This window comes from Lutjanus erythropterus, chromosome 4 (assembly GCF_056507025.1).
Source record: "Lutjanus erythropterus isolate fLutEry1 chromosome 4, fLutEry1.hap2, whole genome shotgun sequence".
Taxonomy (NCBI): domain Eukaryota; kingdom Metazoa; phylum Chordata; class Actinopteri; order Lutjaniformes; family Lutjanidae; genus Lutjanus; species Lutjanus erythropterus.
This window is the reverse complement of record NC_139320.1, coordinates 12,968,098-12,983,794: the sequence shown is the minus strand read 5'-3', so window position 1 is coordinate 12,983,794 and position 15,697 is coordinate 12,968,098. Positions and strand designations below refer to the sequence as shown.

The window sequence follows — 15,697 nt, the reverse complement described above, 5'->3', positions numbered from 1 at the left end:
TCAAGGTGACTTGTCTGTTTGTCCAGACTGTCCACTCGTCTGGACCAGCTGAGCTCACACACAGAAAGAGAAACAGTGGGCTCACACTGACAAGAGAAAGGGGACTCTTAGTCATTTATTTCAAAATGATTGCTTGAAGACCAGCAGAGAGAAGGCAGAGTGACAGCTGAGAGAAAGATTTCAGCAACTCAGTCAAGCGTGAAGGTTTGGATTTAGAGGTGGAGGGGATGCAATGAGAGTTAAAAAATGTGTTTCTAAATTTTCTAATGATGAGTTTTTCCATCTTATTAAGAACATCTTCTGACAATTAAACACAAACTACATGATTGTTTTACCCAAAGTTCAGAGGTGGTGCCGGGACTTTTTTCAGCCCTGAGCGGTGTCTGCAGTCCTTCTCTCTCCCACCGAGAGGATTATGCCTTGGTCACACTACACGACTTTCAAAGTCATCAGATCACTGTACTGTTCACACTACATGACCTCTACAAGTCTGCTTGCTTCACAAACTACATTTTGTCAAGTAAACGCACACTGAGAGTGACAAGATATTATTAATACTGAAGCATCAGTGTGCAGCATGATACTGTTGTAAGTGCTGAAGGTGGAGCTAGCTTGAACTTCTTTATAACTACTACTAATACAGCTACTTTTTGTAATTTTCTTCTAGATTTGTCCCTTTCTGGCTGCTGCTCTTCCACCTCTTCTTCTTACCTCCTCTCCTCCCCGAGCCTGTGTCTGCTCTCATTGGCTATATAGGAGCTCACTGCATAGCTCCTTACCCATCTCTAACACAACAACATATTAAACCTGCTTGATATCTTTTGGGCATCTGTGAGGCATCACAAGCTCTCTTGCATCTTTGAACATTTCACATATAGGGATAGGGTCCAGATTTGTACGCACAGAGTGAACACTGATTTGCCTTGGGGTTGGAGTCGGAGTACCTTGGAGGTTTTATCAGAAATCTCCAAAACAAAGGAGATAAATCATTGCTTTAATCCTGTTGTTTGAAGTCAGCATCAGGACACCTCTATGTTTGCTGAGAGGCAAAACTGAGGGCAACATCCTGATCAAGTCAGAGCGTCTTTGTCGGAACTGAATAATAAATAGGGATCGTAAAAATATGATTCTGAAAAGTGAGGGGGACATGTCCTCGTCACCCAGGTGAAACTTTTTGAACTTTTTGGTTTTGAACCTGTAAACAGAAAAAGCAGCTGAGCAGGGTTCAGCTTCAATCAGATTCGGAGGTGGTGCCTCTGTGTAGTGATAGCCACTTGGGGGGGCAGACATGCTCAACTCATATCACCTTCTTTTGACTTGGTTTCTATACATCTGTTCATATCCATTGCAAAAAGTAAGAAAAGCTTATCGTAAGGCAGCCTCTGCACATTTGTGAGTTGAAAATTTGAGAAGGTGTGAAATACCACAAGGAAAGGCATGGCCATAGAGTATCTCATATAAATGGAAATGCTGCTACACCTCAGACCTTTTGCCTTTCAAAGAAAAATGTGGATGGGAAAGCAGACAGTCAAAAGTGAAATGTTGATGTGGGTGGCATCAGCAAACACTTGTTAAACATCCTTTTTTATTGGTACATATTCATGATTAATCCTATACCTTGTTTAAAATAGCAAGAAATGTTTAGGTTATCAGTTAAACTTCTAAATTATTGTCACCAACATTGATACAAAGGTGTAAAAGTACTGAAAATGTAGAAAAATGTTTGCTACTATTTTGTGACAGAGCCTCCCATTCTGCTGTGTGGGTGTCTTCAGATTGTAACTGACACTTGACTGCGGAGTCATGCATCGATGTGTGTGTCCACGCGTTTTTGAAAAAAACTGCCAGTACAGGAGAAAGCTGGCTAATAGTTACAGCTGTGAACTAACTTTTCTGTTGATGTAATTTTTTCATCACAGCACTGTTATCAGTGCATGTGTTGTATTTACAGCCACTGCAAAGTAATAAATCTCATTTGTGTGCAACATTTTTCATCATATGACAACAAGAATCTATGTGATTATGTCTCATTTCTCTAAACTACAGGACTTTATGATCTTACAGTCACTTAAGACAGATGTCTGCATCTGCAAGGTGAATTACTCCTACATCATCCTGCTAAGAAGATAAGCAGTGATTGATCACATGCTCGAGGCTCTGAATATTTAGGGTTTCAGACAAGAATTCAAACACTGAAAATAAAAGCAGCTCGAGCTAAAACTTCTTCTGGGGCAGCTAATTAACAATCAAACTGTTTTACAGCAAAAAGCAGTCAAATCACCTCATCCGTTCTGCATTATGCATGTTGGCTTACAGTATAATGTAATAATATATCAAATATGACTGTGACAATATCTACCTAGACATTACATGGCCAATTATTTTATCCTATAAAGGGACTGGTACTAACTGCTGCACTGTTTTGTTTTGAATTTTTTCATACTTCAAGCATTCGATGTCAAAGAAAATTCATTATACTATTTTGTACATGCTTATCTTATGGCTGGCTACTTTATTTTATTTCATCAAGGAAGAAAAGCAGAAGCACTTTGAGTTAAAGGGAAAATTTTATTTTATAAGAACAAAAATGCTTGATGCATTGTTTTTTAATATTGTGATAAAAATCACATTGTGAACTTTTTATCGTGTATTATCGTACATTGATTTTTTGTATTGTTACGTCCCTATATATCTCTATACATGTAAACCTGTGGCAGAATTATGACAACAAGAAAATTAATTATTATGATGCTCATTGATTCATACAAGTCACTGTCTTCAGAGTGAGGATTTGATGCTGTTTGGACTGTTGGTCAGATAAATTGGGACATCTGATGCAATCACCTATGACTTAGTAAAAATGTGATGGATATTTCATATTCTGACATTGTATAGACAAAACATTTAGATTAATCAAAAAATAATAATCAGCAGACTGACCAATAATGTATGAAAATATCTGCAGTTGCAGCCCTGTGGCAGTGGATTACCAATCTCAAAAAAGTTCAAGTCATTGCAGGTTTTCAAACTGTACTCAAATAACTGAAAACCAATGTCTGCCTACAATGTGATGACAAAGCATGACACACTTCAGTGATACAACTATTGATTGCTTTCATTGTTGATTAGTCTAGTATTTTCATGATTAATCAATCAATTGGTAAGTCTTTAAAATAGCGAAGACTTGTGAAAATTTCCCAGAGCCCAAAGTGACATCTTTAAATTGCACCTTTTGTCTGACCAACAGTCCAAAACCAAAAGACTCTTCATTTAATATCATAAATGATAAATAAAAGCAGCAAAAGCTTCCACTTAAGTAGCTGGAATCAACAAATTTCTGCTTGATAAAAAAAAAATTACTGAAAAGATTAATTGATTAGCCTTCAAAAAAGTTGGCAACTAATTTTCTCTCGACTGACTAATTTATTGATCGTTGCAGCTTTAGTAAGCTTTAGAAAGCAGCTGACAGTTAAGTAGCAGCAGAGTTGTGTTGTGTTCGATTTCTGTAGCTTAACAAAATGTCCTCAGTTCTGTCAGTCCAGTAAATATTTTATTATGACTTGACAGATTCAAATTAACCCACACACTTAATGTGTTCTCTAATTATATCCTCTGCTCTACACTTTAAGCCTGAGTACTAATCTATTAATCAGCACTATTGATGGTTATCAGTGATCCAACACCTACTCGCCTTAGACCTGTTTTCCATCAGTTCTCTAATCCATATTTGTTAGGGACACAAGAGGGGCAGAAATAATTGTGTGGCACTAATCAAGAGGCACGCCTCAACACTTGAAACTAGCTCATCTGTTCATTTATTGACCCATCGAGTTGATTCTCAGGTTCTCCCTCACCGTCTCCCAGCCGTTAATCATCAACACGACGTGATCAATGCATCTTAGAACAAACAGCTGGTCACATAAACACATTCCTCCTTTGGTTTCACCTACAGACACGGTCAACATTTCTTCTGTCTTGTGGAGTGTTTGACAAATTATTACAAATAGTTGCTCATTTAGAGGCTTAATTCTTTTGCTTTGTGCAAATGTTTGTATTTAGATGTCCACAGAGCGAGTGCTGAGTGAGGAGATCCATCACGGCTGTTTGTCCAGAAAGTAAATAGAGGTGATTGGGTCAAGAAAAAACAAAAAAAAGCAAAGGTTGATCTTTTGTAACAGAGAGAGAAAAACCGTTAAAGGCTTTTGATGCTTATCTGCAGAAAAGAGCCAGCCTATTCACAACTTCAGCTCTGAACAAATGTTATGCAAGCAGCCCATTCTCCGCACACTAAAAGCACGAGTCAAGGAGTTGTTGACCTGTCTTGCAAAAATAAAAAAAAAAGACTTTACCCACAAGGCATGATGGAGTGATAGTGAAATAAAGGAGTGGAGCGGGCAAGTAAAGGGAAATTTCCACTACGACTGCAAGCGCGCAGACATCAAACGGACACAGCCGCGGCTACATAAAGCCTAATTACCACAGCACGGCAAATAACAGAGGGTTACAAATTACCCCATGTCACAGCAAGACAGATGGCCGCAACACACACACACACACACACACACACACAGGGTAAAATATGCACACACAAATTATTAAGTTTCCATGCTTCTCTACCCAACACTTTCACTTCCCTGTTGATTTGTTCATGAAGTCGACAGTCACTATTAGAATATTAACACATTCCCGATCAGAAAAATACGCCTGAACACAACTTTCTTTCTCTTGAAATATTCTGTACCAGCTGCACCAAGTCATGGCAAACGGCTCAACAGGCCGAGACGAAAGTATAACAAGGAATTCAAACTTTTTACAACTTCTAAGTGTCACAGTCGGACACATTAAAATCAGTAGTTATCCTCTGACTCGGTGTTTACCGATCGCCTTATCTCTCGCCTTATCTCTCACCTTATGACTCTTATCTGAGCTGCTGCACATCCTCTAACAATAAAACACATAATACATGTAAAGAGGACACAAGCAGTGTTGACACACCATCGCAAGCTCTGGGACAGCTGGTCACAAGCCTCCAGACAGGTCACAGGGGTGCATTATGAAGCCAGATTAATGGGTTAGCGAGGCATGTTGAACCTAAAAACAAAAATACCACAAAGGTGGCTTTCTTTTAACCTGGCTGGATTGGTGGTAACTGGTCTGACCTGCTCTGGAGGACCAGAGTTTGTGACCAGAGTTTCAGATGAAACATGCTGTAAAAATCACCAACGTTTCATAAATTCTTTTCCTGATGATATTCTTTATAAGGATGCACCAATAAGACTATTTGTCAGACCAAGTTTCAAAATTGCAACCACTTTGGGACTGCAACTAACAATTACTTTCAGAGTCAATTAATCAGTTGTTTATATTTTCAATTAACCAATTATAAGTTGTTTGCCTATAAAATGTCAGAAAACAGTAAAAAAAAAAAAGTTTTTCAATGTTTTTCGAAGCCTGAGGTGACATCCCCAAATGTCTTGTTTTCCCCACGACCCAAAGATATTCAGTTTACTGTCATAAAGGACTAAAGGAACTAGAAAATTTCCACATTTAAGAGGCTGAAATCAGAGAATTTTTACATTATTCTTAAAAAATAACAGATTAATCAATTATCAAAATAGTTGGCGATTAATTTAATAATCAATTAAATGATTAATCACTGCAGCTCTAAACCACTTTGAAGGTTTTTATGCCTGATCCTGATTTGCTGCCAAGTCCGTTTTGCTTGTGTTGTAGATTAGAACACATATTAATAGATTAGATTGTTATTGGTTAGTTTATCAGCATTTATCACAATATTCAATAAGTAACATTCATTAGACTTTGATTTGGACAAAAACTAAAGTGGTTTCCACATACCCTTCATTATGGAGCAGTGTCAGACTGCACTTCTTGTGTATATTATTTAAATTTATCATATTTAAAATTGAATGTGCAGTGGTCAGTTAGAAGTAAACAGGACGCATTGAGTGTATATTGAGTCAATTAGAAGTTTTTGCCAGTATTCCTCTTATTCGCCTTATTTGCAACAAAAATGTTGCTCTTGCGGAGACACTTTGTTTAAATGCTTCAGATCTCTTTATTTTAACAATCTCTTCCTCTTAACTGAATTGGCCATCGGTCCATTTTACGCAGAAGAAGAGTCAAATGATGCATCAAACACCCTCTTTTACAAGAACCCACAGAGCCTGAAGAAGAAAGACTGGATGACAAAGAGAGCTGATAAGCACTGGTGTTGATATCCATTATCTCTGACTGGAGCTTTAGGTTTTTTCAAGCAGGTTAACGCAAAGAAAGCCTGAGTAATGAACTTACTTCATAGTACAGTCCCCATGTGACCTTATATACACACACACACACACACACACACACACACACACACACACACACACACACACACACACACACACACACACACACACACACACCATTAGCCAGCAAATTCATATGGCCTGGTTATAACAATAACCATCAGAGCCAACAAGTGAGACAAAAAGGAGAGGCGTGACAATCTGCTGCCTGTCCAGCAGGGATGGGATGAGAGGAGGAACATAAAACGCAACGAATCACGACTCCAAGGGATGAGGGAGTATCACGGGTGAAATGACACGAGCAGAACGATGCCATACAAGTGTCAGAAAAGATGCCCCTGGCTCCCACACACTACATCCACCCCTTTGCAAAGCGTCGTATAATCTCAGAGACGATTAGATAATTCTGATGTTGGCGTGCTGTGATTCCATATAGTTCAGGAAAACAGACCATCTTGGGCTGCTGCGTCACCTCAGGTTCGGCATTATTGCCAGAACAGCCCATCAAATGAGCAACTTTATGAAATCCTCTGAAACATTTCGTAGGTGGCTTGTACCGGGCCGATAAGCCTCTAATAGTGCCTAATTACCTATCTTGGCACGCACACATCTTACTTTAAAGCATGTGCTCCAGCCAGAAAGCTTAGCGGGGGTGTTATTGTTGTCAGTTAAATCACGCTAATGAGGTTAGCCCAGCGTATATGACTAGCTTCATGTAAAAACCACGAGGCTAAAAAAAAGGGACAAACCAGTAAAAATATTGCACTAAAAAAGTTGGGGGTCACATGAAGTAAGACAAGAAAGGTCAAAATCGATACAGCACAGTCTTTTAATCATGTATGGGTCAAGGATCGTGAGTTGACTGACAGAAAAATCAGCAACTTTTTAAAAGCAAATATGACCCAAACTCACTCCTGCCTTGTCAAATGTAAATATCTTCTGCTTTTCTAAGTCTTCTACAACAATAAAACTGAATATCTATGTTTGATCAAAAAGATCAAGCAGTTTGAATATGTCACCTTCAACTTTAACAAGTTATGATGTGCATTTTTCACTACTTGATTTGGTCTGATTTCCATAATTCTAACATTAAAAAAATAAAATATATATGTAGAAAAAATACATAAATAAATGAATAAACATAAATTAACATCTGTTGTCCCTAATCTATACTAATCATCAATAATCAATCTATTACATAAATCCACTCTCCTCCCCTTCGATCAAACACCACAATTATACCACTGTACAGTATCACTCTTTTTTTCCTTTCTTTTTTTCTGTGCCTCCCAAAAAAAATTTCACTATTTTATGACATTATATTGACCTATCGATTACAAGAAAACAATCAGCAGACTGAATCAAAAATGTTTTCTTTTAGTTGCAGCCCTACTCCAAAAAACACTGGATTCAATTCCTATGAGCCAATAAGAAGCCTCATTGGCTGGCCCGTCCCTCGTCTTTTAATCTGCTTCCAGCCGTCTGCAACACAGGCTGTCTGTTATCGTCCTTTTGTTGCCATCTCCTAGCCCAATCCGAGACTTGGAAAGCCCCTTCAAGAGCCACAGAAGACATTATACAACCTCTTTCAAAGGCTGAGTAGTATCCACCATGACCTTGATTGGTAGAGTGCCCCTTTAAAGGGATAGTTCTGATTTTTTGAAGTGGGGTTGTATAATGAGGTATTTATCCATAGTCAGTGTATTACCTACAGTAGATGGTGGTTGTAAAAGCAGCAGGGGTCCCACTGTGAGAAGATAAGCAATGGACAGCTGTGGACAGGGTCAACAGCAAAACATTTTTAGCCACTAAAAACAATCAATATTAGTTTCAGCGTATGCTATATTTAGAATATTTTCACTACTTAACCTTTGCCATCAGACAGGCTTTTCCAACAGGGAACTAAAGTTGCATTGTTTGTTATATTGCTCTGTGACTGCAGTTTCGCCTCACAGAACTAGGAAGTTGCCGTCTTCTGCTGCCTCAATCAGTTAATTCATTTAAGATATTGTGTGGCTTCAGCGTTTTAAAAGATTAGTCCAGATTCACCAAAACCAAACAACTACACAAACAAACTAACCGATCCAGGCAGTGACAGGCCAGCAGCCCTTGTGTTCTGCAAGGTAAACTTGTTTGCCAAAGGAGTCTGGTTGCTTTGGAGAGAGGTAAAGGCAACGCAAAGGAGTGGAAATCTTCTAAATATAGTGTACACTTAAGCTGATATGTATTGTTTTAGGTGTTAAGATGTTTTACTGCAGACTCTTCCTCATAAAGACATTGCTTAGCCTCCTACATCAGTACTCCTGCTGCTTCCCAAAACCGGGAGCGTGCCGACCACCATAAAATGTAGGTTACACAGTGACTATGACAACTACCTCATACAACCCTGCTTCAAATAGGCCGAATCTGAACTATCCCTTTAAAAGCCTCACATATCATTTATAGTCATATGATTATCATATTAGTTATTGAAAATCAGCAGTAATAATTTGTGGCAGCACACTGAACAAAAGACTGTCAACACTGTTTAACTCAAGTCAAGCAACATCACTGTGTGTCTCTGGTAACCTCTGCATCAAACATGCTAACTCATTTGGGACGGAGACACCTGACTATAACAAGTCATGAGTCTGTCTCATCAGAGAATTTGAGCAACTTCTTGTTGCAGATTCAAAGTCTGACACAGCAACAACAAACACTATAAGACAGTTTTATTGCTGCAGAAAACACAAGATTCAAGCATATTATTTAGTTTCCTCATGTGCATGTGTTACTGCAACTAAACTGGAACAATATTATGATACAGGGTTGTGTTTCACTGCAGAGGAAAACTGCCACGCCTCATAAGAAATCATAAATATTAGCCTTTCACTCTCACTCATGATCGGACCGCAATTGAGACTATTGTACAACACCTAATAAAACTTTACCTTTGATCACCAGACGGTCTGTTTATTATTTAATGACATGAGGACACCATGGTACAAAAACATAAACACACGTGTCCACATCACCATGAGTTTATGCCATCCATAAATCACTGCCTAAATTAATACTTGTTAACAGCTCTTATTTACCATGTGTGTCTGCTTGTCAGAAAAAATAACATTAAAATTTAATGTTTTGGATTTTTTTCTTTCAGTAGCAGTAGTGTATAATTAATGGTTTGTATATAAATGATTTGCAAGAGACTGTGATTTGTAGTGATCTTATGACAGTAAACAGTGTTTTCGGGTTGAATGCCGCCTTTTAATAAATGTCCAAGCTTCAAGCTACTGAGATTCACTGTGGCCAATGAATATGTTTTGATTGTAGCTGCTGTTTAGTGATTTTTAGAGCTCTTCAAGTGACGTTTCAAATTCCAAAATTATTCCAATTTTACTGGATGCCAATACTTATATTAGGAATTTAAAAAAAAATCTGATACTGGTATCTCGGACAATATTCTTTACACAGAGTATAACATACAGAATATATAATATGTGCATCAGACACACAAAAGTGATGCTGACAAAGATATTTAGGATATTTTATAGTTAACGATAAACATGTAAATGTGAAACAAAAATATAGTAAATGTCACAGGTTCACACTTCTCATGTAATGTTTTGTCTTTATATTTTTTTTTTATAAGAAACTGTTTATACTTTACCAACAGTCTGCAAAGCTGTCATTAAACCAAAAGGTGGCAAGCACAGCAAAAAAAACTTTTGCACACTTGTAGGTCTATAAAGGAAAAAAAAAATCTTTTCTGCACTTGCAATCAAAGACGACAACAATGCTATTAAATCTTTGATTGCAAGTACAGAAGACAGTGTACAAGAAACTTTTCTATTTTAGATTCTTATAAAGAAAAAACATATTATGCCTTGTTTTTATATTTCTTTCTTACTACATGATTCCACATTTCAGTTTCGATGTCACCAGTATTAATCTACAATGTAGAAAAGTAAAGAAAAAGCATCGGATGAGAAGATGTGTCCAAACCTTTGACTGGTATTGTACTGTATATATTAAACCTAAATTAAGAAAAATATACATAGAATGCTGCCTATAATACTAACAAATAAATACAATCTGTATTATTTTCTATTTTTTAAAAAAGTTTTCATGTAGGCTCATATATGCCACTACCAGTATAGCTGTGATAGGCCAATATCCAGCCGATAACATCAGTCGACCAATATACTGGTCAGGCTCTACCTGAAACCCAGGAGAATAATGATGAAAACATCTGTGTATACTTGTGTAGCCTCTAATCCAACTTTGCAGTTTATCATATGTAGGTTATATAGCCGATTATTAGAGGTTTAACGATACATCGATCTGGATTGATATATCAGTTCAATGTTCAACAACCCAATATGATCGATGCCAAGTGAAAATATTGATCTGTATTGTCAATTTAACACCTTTATTTTCCCATGGCATGCCTGTGTCACTGAAAGAGTTCAGTCATTAAATTGCTGAAATATAATTTTGTTGTTTTTCTGAGTTCACATAAATTTAACTTAATGTGTTAAATAGACATATGATATTGCCTAATTTGGTCACAGACCCCTGGGCTGAACCTAAATCATATTTTGGCAGACTTTGTGATATCGGCAAATCTTTTATCTTTGCTCAAAAGAAAAAAAATCAATATATCATATGATGAAACTCCCTACCCTTACCTATGATGTAATTTTGCATACATACTCAAAGCGCACTGTGTCCATGATATCCGACACAAACAAGCACAAATCGGACAGGTTCTGGCAGAAATCAACTAAAATCAGCTTTATACAAATATTGGATGCATCAGTCTGATGTTAACTGACAATATGTTGAGGCTGGATTCATTTTGCGAGTGCTCTCTACTCGTGGCCATGCCAACATTTCAGTAGCCATCCTTTCAGCCTCTCTCACAGCCAAACTACACTGGCCTCTTTGAGCATCCACTGCCCACAACAAACCCACACAACCACCATGACTGCCAATATCACACAAAGACACCATGTTACTACAACCCACGGCGAGGAGATGGGGGGCAGAGAGAACTCATTTATGTTAAAAGAGGTGATTCTCACACTGGAGCTATTTTTATTTGATTCTATTTAGACACTTTCACAATTTTGTTCATGTAACAATCATCCAGGCACAGCAGGGAGAGCGTAGATTAACAGAGAAGGTGGTGCGGAGAGATGTTTTGCAGAGAGAGCTGCTTGCACGTTCCTGTCAGGGAGCTGGAGGGCCGAGCACGAGACCCCGCCAGGGTGACAGAGTGTCCAGCGCTGAATCAGCGGGTCGCACATTGTGTAATCTCTCACACAAACACACACACACACAGATTAACAGCACACAGAGAGGCAAGGGAGGGGGGGAGGAGGGGGGGGCTCTTTACAAAGGAACTTTTTCAAGAAAAGGAAACAGAGGCCCAAAGAAGTGTTACAGTTGTGGCTCCTCTTAATTTAAAGCCTCGCTGCCACTGAATGGGAGCAGTTGGCCTATAAAACTAGCCTCTTCAAACAGCAGATTCTTTAGGCTTGACAGAAGTTTGTCAGGAAAAGTTCAACGAGACACTTATATACACACACACACACACACACACACACACACACACACACACACACACACACACACACACACACACACACACTCACACTCACACACAAACACACAAACACACACAGGACTCTCAGTCCAAACCTAATCATCCTGCAAATCCCTGCCACTTTAAGTGGGATCTACAGTAGGACCCTCAGGGGTCCTTTACGCTCTTAGAAGTAAAGGTGCGAACTAGAACCATAAAGCGCTCTTCAGATTGTCCCCATAGGAAAACCCTTCTTGGTTCCAGGTAGAAACTTTTATAAAGGTTCCATTTGGCATCCTTTCAGAGAACCCAGCATACAGGGTTCTACCAAGAACCATCTGTGAAAGGTTTCACCCAGAACGCCCTGTGAGAGGCTCTACAGATAACTCTTGAATGGTTTAATGGTTCCACCCAGAACGCCCTCTTGGCCCTTTTCCACCGGCACCATTCCAGTTCAAGCAACTAATTTTGAATCCTTCTGAGCATTTCCACAAAAAATAAACTAGTTTGTTGTGCATTTGGCACAACCTTCTGTTGATGACATTGTGGATTACAAGGGTTCCACTCAAAATTGGTAAAAGCGCAGGCTGGTTCACTGAATGCCATCAAGGGTTCTAAGGATTTTGAATGGAACTGGTTCAAGAACCAGAGCTTATTTGGTGGAAAATTACCCTCAGACGCTTTCCACCTTCTAAGTTTGATAACAAGAACCCACCCAACGGATTCTACCAAGAACCCTTTTATATTCCACGGGTTTTATCTAGAACCTATCAAGTACTCTTTTATATTAAGGTACAAAGGATCCTTGATGGAAGAATTTCTTAATGATTTCAACAATCCTTGAAGAATTCTGTCTTTTGGGTTCTTATTGGAACCCTCAGTCTTACAAAGAACCCTTGATAAACCCTTACTTCAAAAAAGGGTTCCTCAGAAGCAAATAGTTATGGTAAAACCTTGGCACTTTAGGAAGAACCCTTTTGCAACCTTTATTTCTAAGAATGAAGGGGGCAAAATGATGAATAATGTAATATCTTTAAATTATTATTCACTATACCTATAAAGAATGTATAAGAATGCAATAACTTGTATTTTGTTCAACCATTCATTGCTCAATATCAATTTAAACCAACTATTATGGAGCTTCCAATGACAAAATTGTGTAGTGGGTGTCCATCTGCTCTGATCTGTGTCTCTTTGAGGGCCTGTGACATGCAAATGCTTGAGAGCCCCCTGCTGTATAAAACAGGCCTAATATCAAACCATTCACTCATTGGATTCATCTTCTAAATCATGTGCAGACCACCTATGAATCCCAATAACTACCTGCTTGTTATGTAAGCCAAAAAGACAACTACCTTATGTAATGGTTATGAGTTACAACACAGTACCTTGTAAACTAGAGCCAGACCAATACTGGATATTTGGGGGCCAAAGCTGGTATTAGAGAATAAAAAAATCTGATATCCATATATCAGCTAGAGCTGCACAATATGGTGGAAATATATCATATTGGAATCATTTTGACATTTTGACTGTGATTGCTATATGATCCACGGTCAGTGGGAATGATAATTTTTGCATCAAAATATAAAAAATAAAATAAAATCATGATGATGTGACATATGCGGGGGTCTGTACTAAACATGAGGAGAACGAGATTTGTAGGCCAGGACATCTCTGTGGTACTACAGTACTTCATTATAATCATCACACACTTTTCCTTTTCCAAATAAACTGCAGCTTCTCTTTGGTTTGGATATTGCACTTGTCCATAGTGCAGTTTTGATAATATTTCAATTATTTGAGCAGCCCTAATATTGGCTGATATTCTTAACAATAAATAAAAAAACAATTAAAGGAAATGATCAGATATATATACAATGCTGCCTATACAATAAATAAAAACAATCTGCATTACTGGCCAAAATACCCTATATGCTGATAGTAATGTAGACAGATAGCTGTGCTAGGCAACTCAGGCTGATAATATCAACTGACTGATAATCTGTCTGGCTCTGTAGTCCAACCTCAAATTCAATCACTGTTCACAGTTGGGGGCCCTGCATAAAGGTCAGCCAGCATAGCAGTGGACACCTGTACGACTGTTAGATGCATCTCATCTTACAACACATTATGTATGTACATGTAAACAGCAGCGTTTCTCAGCACCCAACTCGCTGCTGAACAACAATGAATTGATCTATTGTTAGATGGTAGTGGCTGATATCATTGCAGCCTACACTGAACTCCTGACACATACAGTAACCCCAGTGACAACTACACTGTTTGCATGAAGATGACATCACCCTCCTGCATGTAGTGGGTGCATGGCAGACAGATTAGAATAGTATCCCAAATCGTGGTTTTGAATGTACAAATTATTGTGCAAAATCCCATTCAAAAATCTGTTAAGGGAGAGATAATAAGCTTTTAGACAAATATGCATAACTTATGAAGCGGGACTCAAAAACTTTTACGAATCATTAAAAGCCTGTTGTGAATTCGGCTAATCTGTTAAACACCATGCAGCACTTAATTTCATAAATTTTCAACTTTCAAAACCTTCACACACTGCTTGCTACCGCCCACTATGTTGTCTTTTGGCTGGACCAAGACGGTGTGTGAAAAAGGCGACCTAACTGGAAAAGCTGATATTTTGAAACATAACTAGTGCTTGGTAAAATCATCTACATGCCGAATTTATCGACACACTTTTTTAGATTAGAATAAGGAATAAAGTCATACTCTAATATGTGTTTACGATCGTGTACAGGGCTTTGTTAAAGCGCGTGGAATTTTGTCTATGGAGTTTGGACAGAATCTCGCCATACAGAAGACGTCTATCTGTAACGCCATAGCCAAATCCAGATGTTTTGACAGAAAGCCCCCTTCAATACCCAATCTGTTGTAACACTAGCAGCTAAACGTGTGGTGTTTGACAATTTATAAACGTGTCCTTAGTTACATGTCCTCTCACACACACGCACACAGCTGCTTCCGACACCACAAACCTCGGGTCACTTTCACGTGAGTGCACAGGAGGTCCGTTTAAAAACTGACAACTTACAGCTGACCCGTGGATGTCGGCAAATAAACACGCTCCAGTAGTAACTTCACGAATCTCACAGACACACTGCTTAATTCGGCACACACATAACACACCAGCAAGGATTTATTTCATTTAAATCATAACTTTTGACCACAGCCTGCTATCACGGAGCTACCACCAGATGTGTAAATACTGACAGTGGAGCGAGCCAGGCGGCGTTAAATTGCATGGTTTGTCCGTGGAGTTTGGCTTCCTTCTCCATTCAAGAGGAGGACTGTATGTACTGTGTGTGACCAGAGCACAAAGTTCAGAGCAGCAACAAGTCAAACTTACCAGAGTTTGTTCATACTGCAGCGCCCGCTGGTCCGAGCCGCCCCCTGCCATGGCTCTGTCCGCTCTGTGTCTGTCTCTACCCGGCGACTTGATGAGATCTTTTCAGCCTTGCAAGTGAGAGGGAACCGACAGCGATATCTCTCTGTGTGCGCACTGATTAAAGCATTGGACTGACTTTAGTTTCTGTACGGGAGTTCACAAAGGAAACTCCAGCTACAGAATGCGTCCCGGTTACAGTAAGTTCCTTCATTTTATAGCCTCTCAAGTCCCCAGTAGGATACACACACTGTGAGGCGGGACTTAGGTGGTTTGAAGAGGAACCGACCCTCCCATCTGCAGCCAGTGTCAATCAAACTAAAGGGATCATGCTCTCTGATTTGTTCAAAGCTTGTCATGAAAAGACATTTTTCTTTTTTTGTAAAAGTTTCATGTTTT

General features: G+C 38.8%; 1 protein-coding gene across 2 annotated transcripts in view; it reads right to left on the bottom strand.

The window, feature by feature from the left end:
• Window positions 1-15,484, bottom strand: part of LOC146328148 (chloride channel protein 2-like) — a 199,286-nt gene extending 183,802 nt beyond the window's left edge. The window contains exon 1 of one of the 2 annotated variants that reach the window (XM_084717003.1): window positions 15,263-15,484. In XM_084717003.1, the coding sequence (XP_084573129.1) occupies window positions 15,263-15,313 (51 nt within the window). In that variant the 5' untranslated portion in view covers window positions 15,314-15,484. The remainder of the gene's footprint in view (window positions 1-15,262) is intronic. The other variant, XM_084717004.1, reaches the window with a different exon arrangement.
• Between the last annotated feature and the right edge of the window lie 213 nt (window positions 15,485-15,697).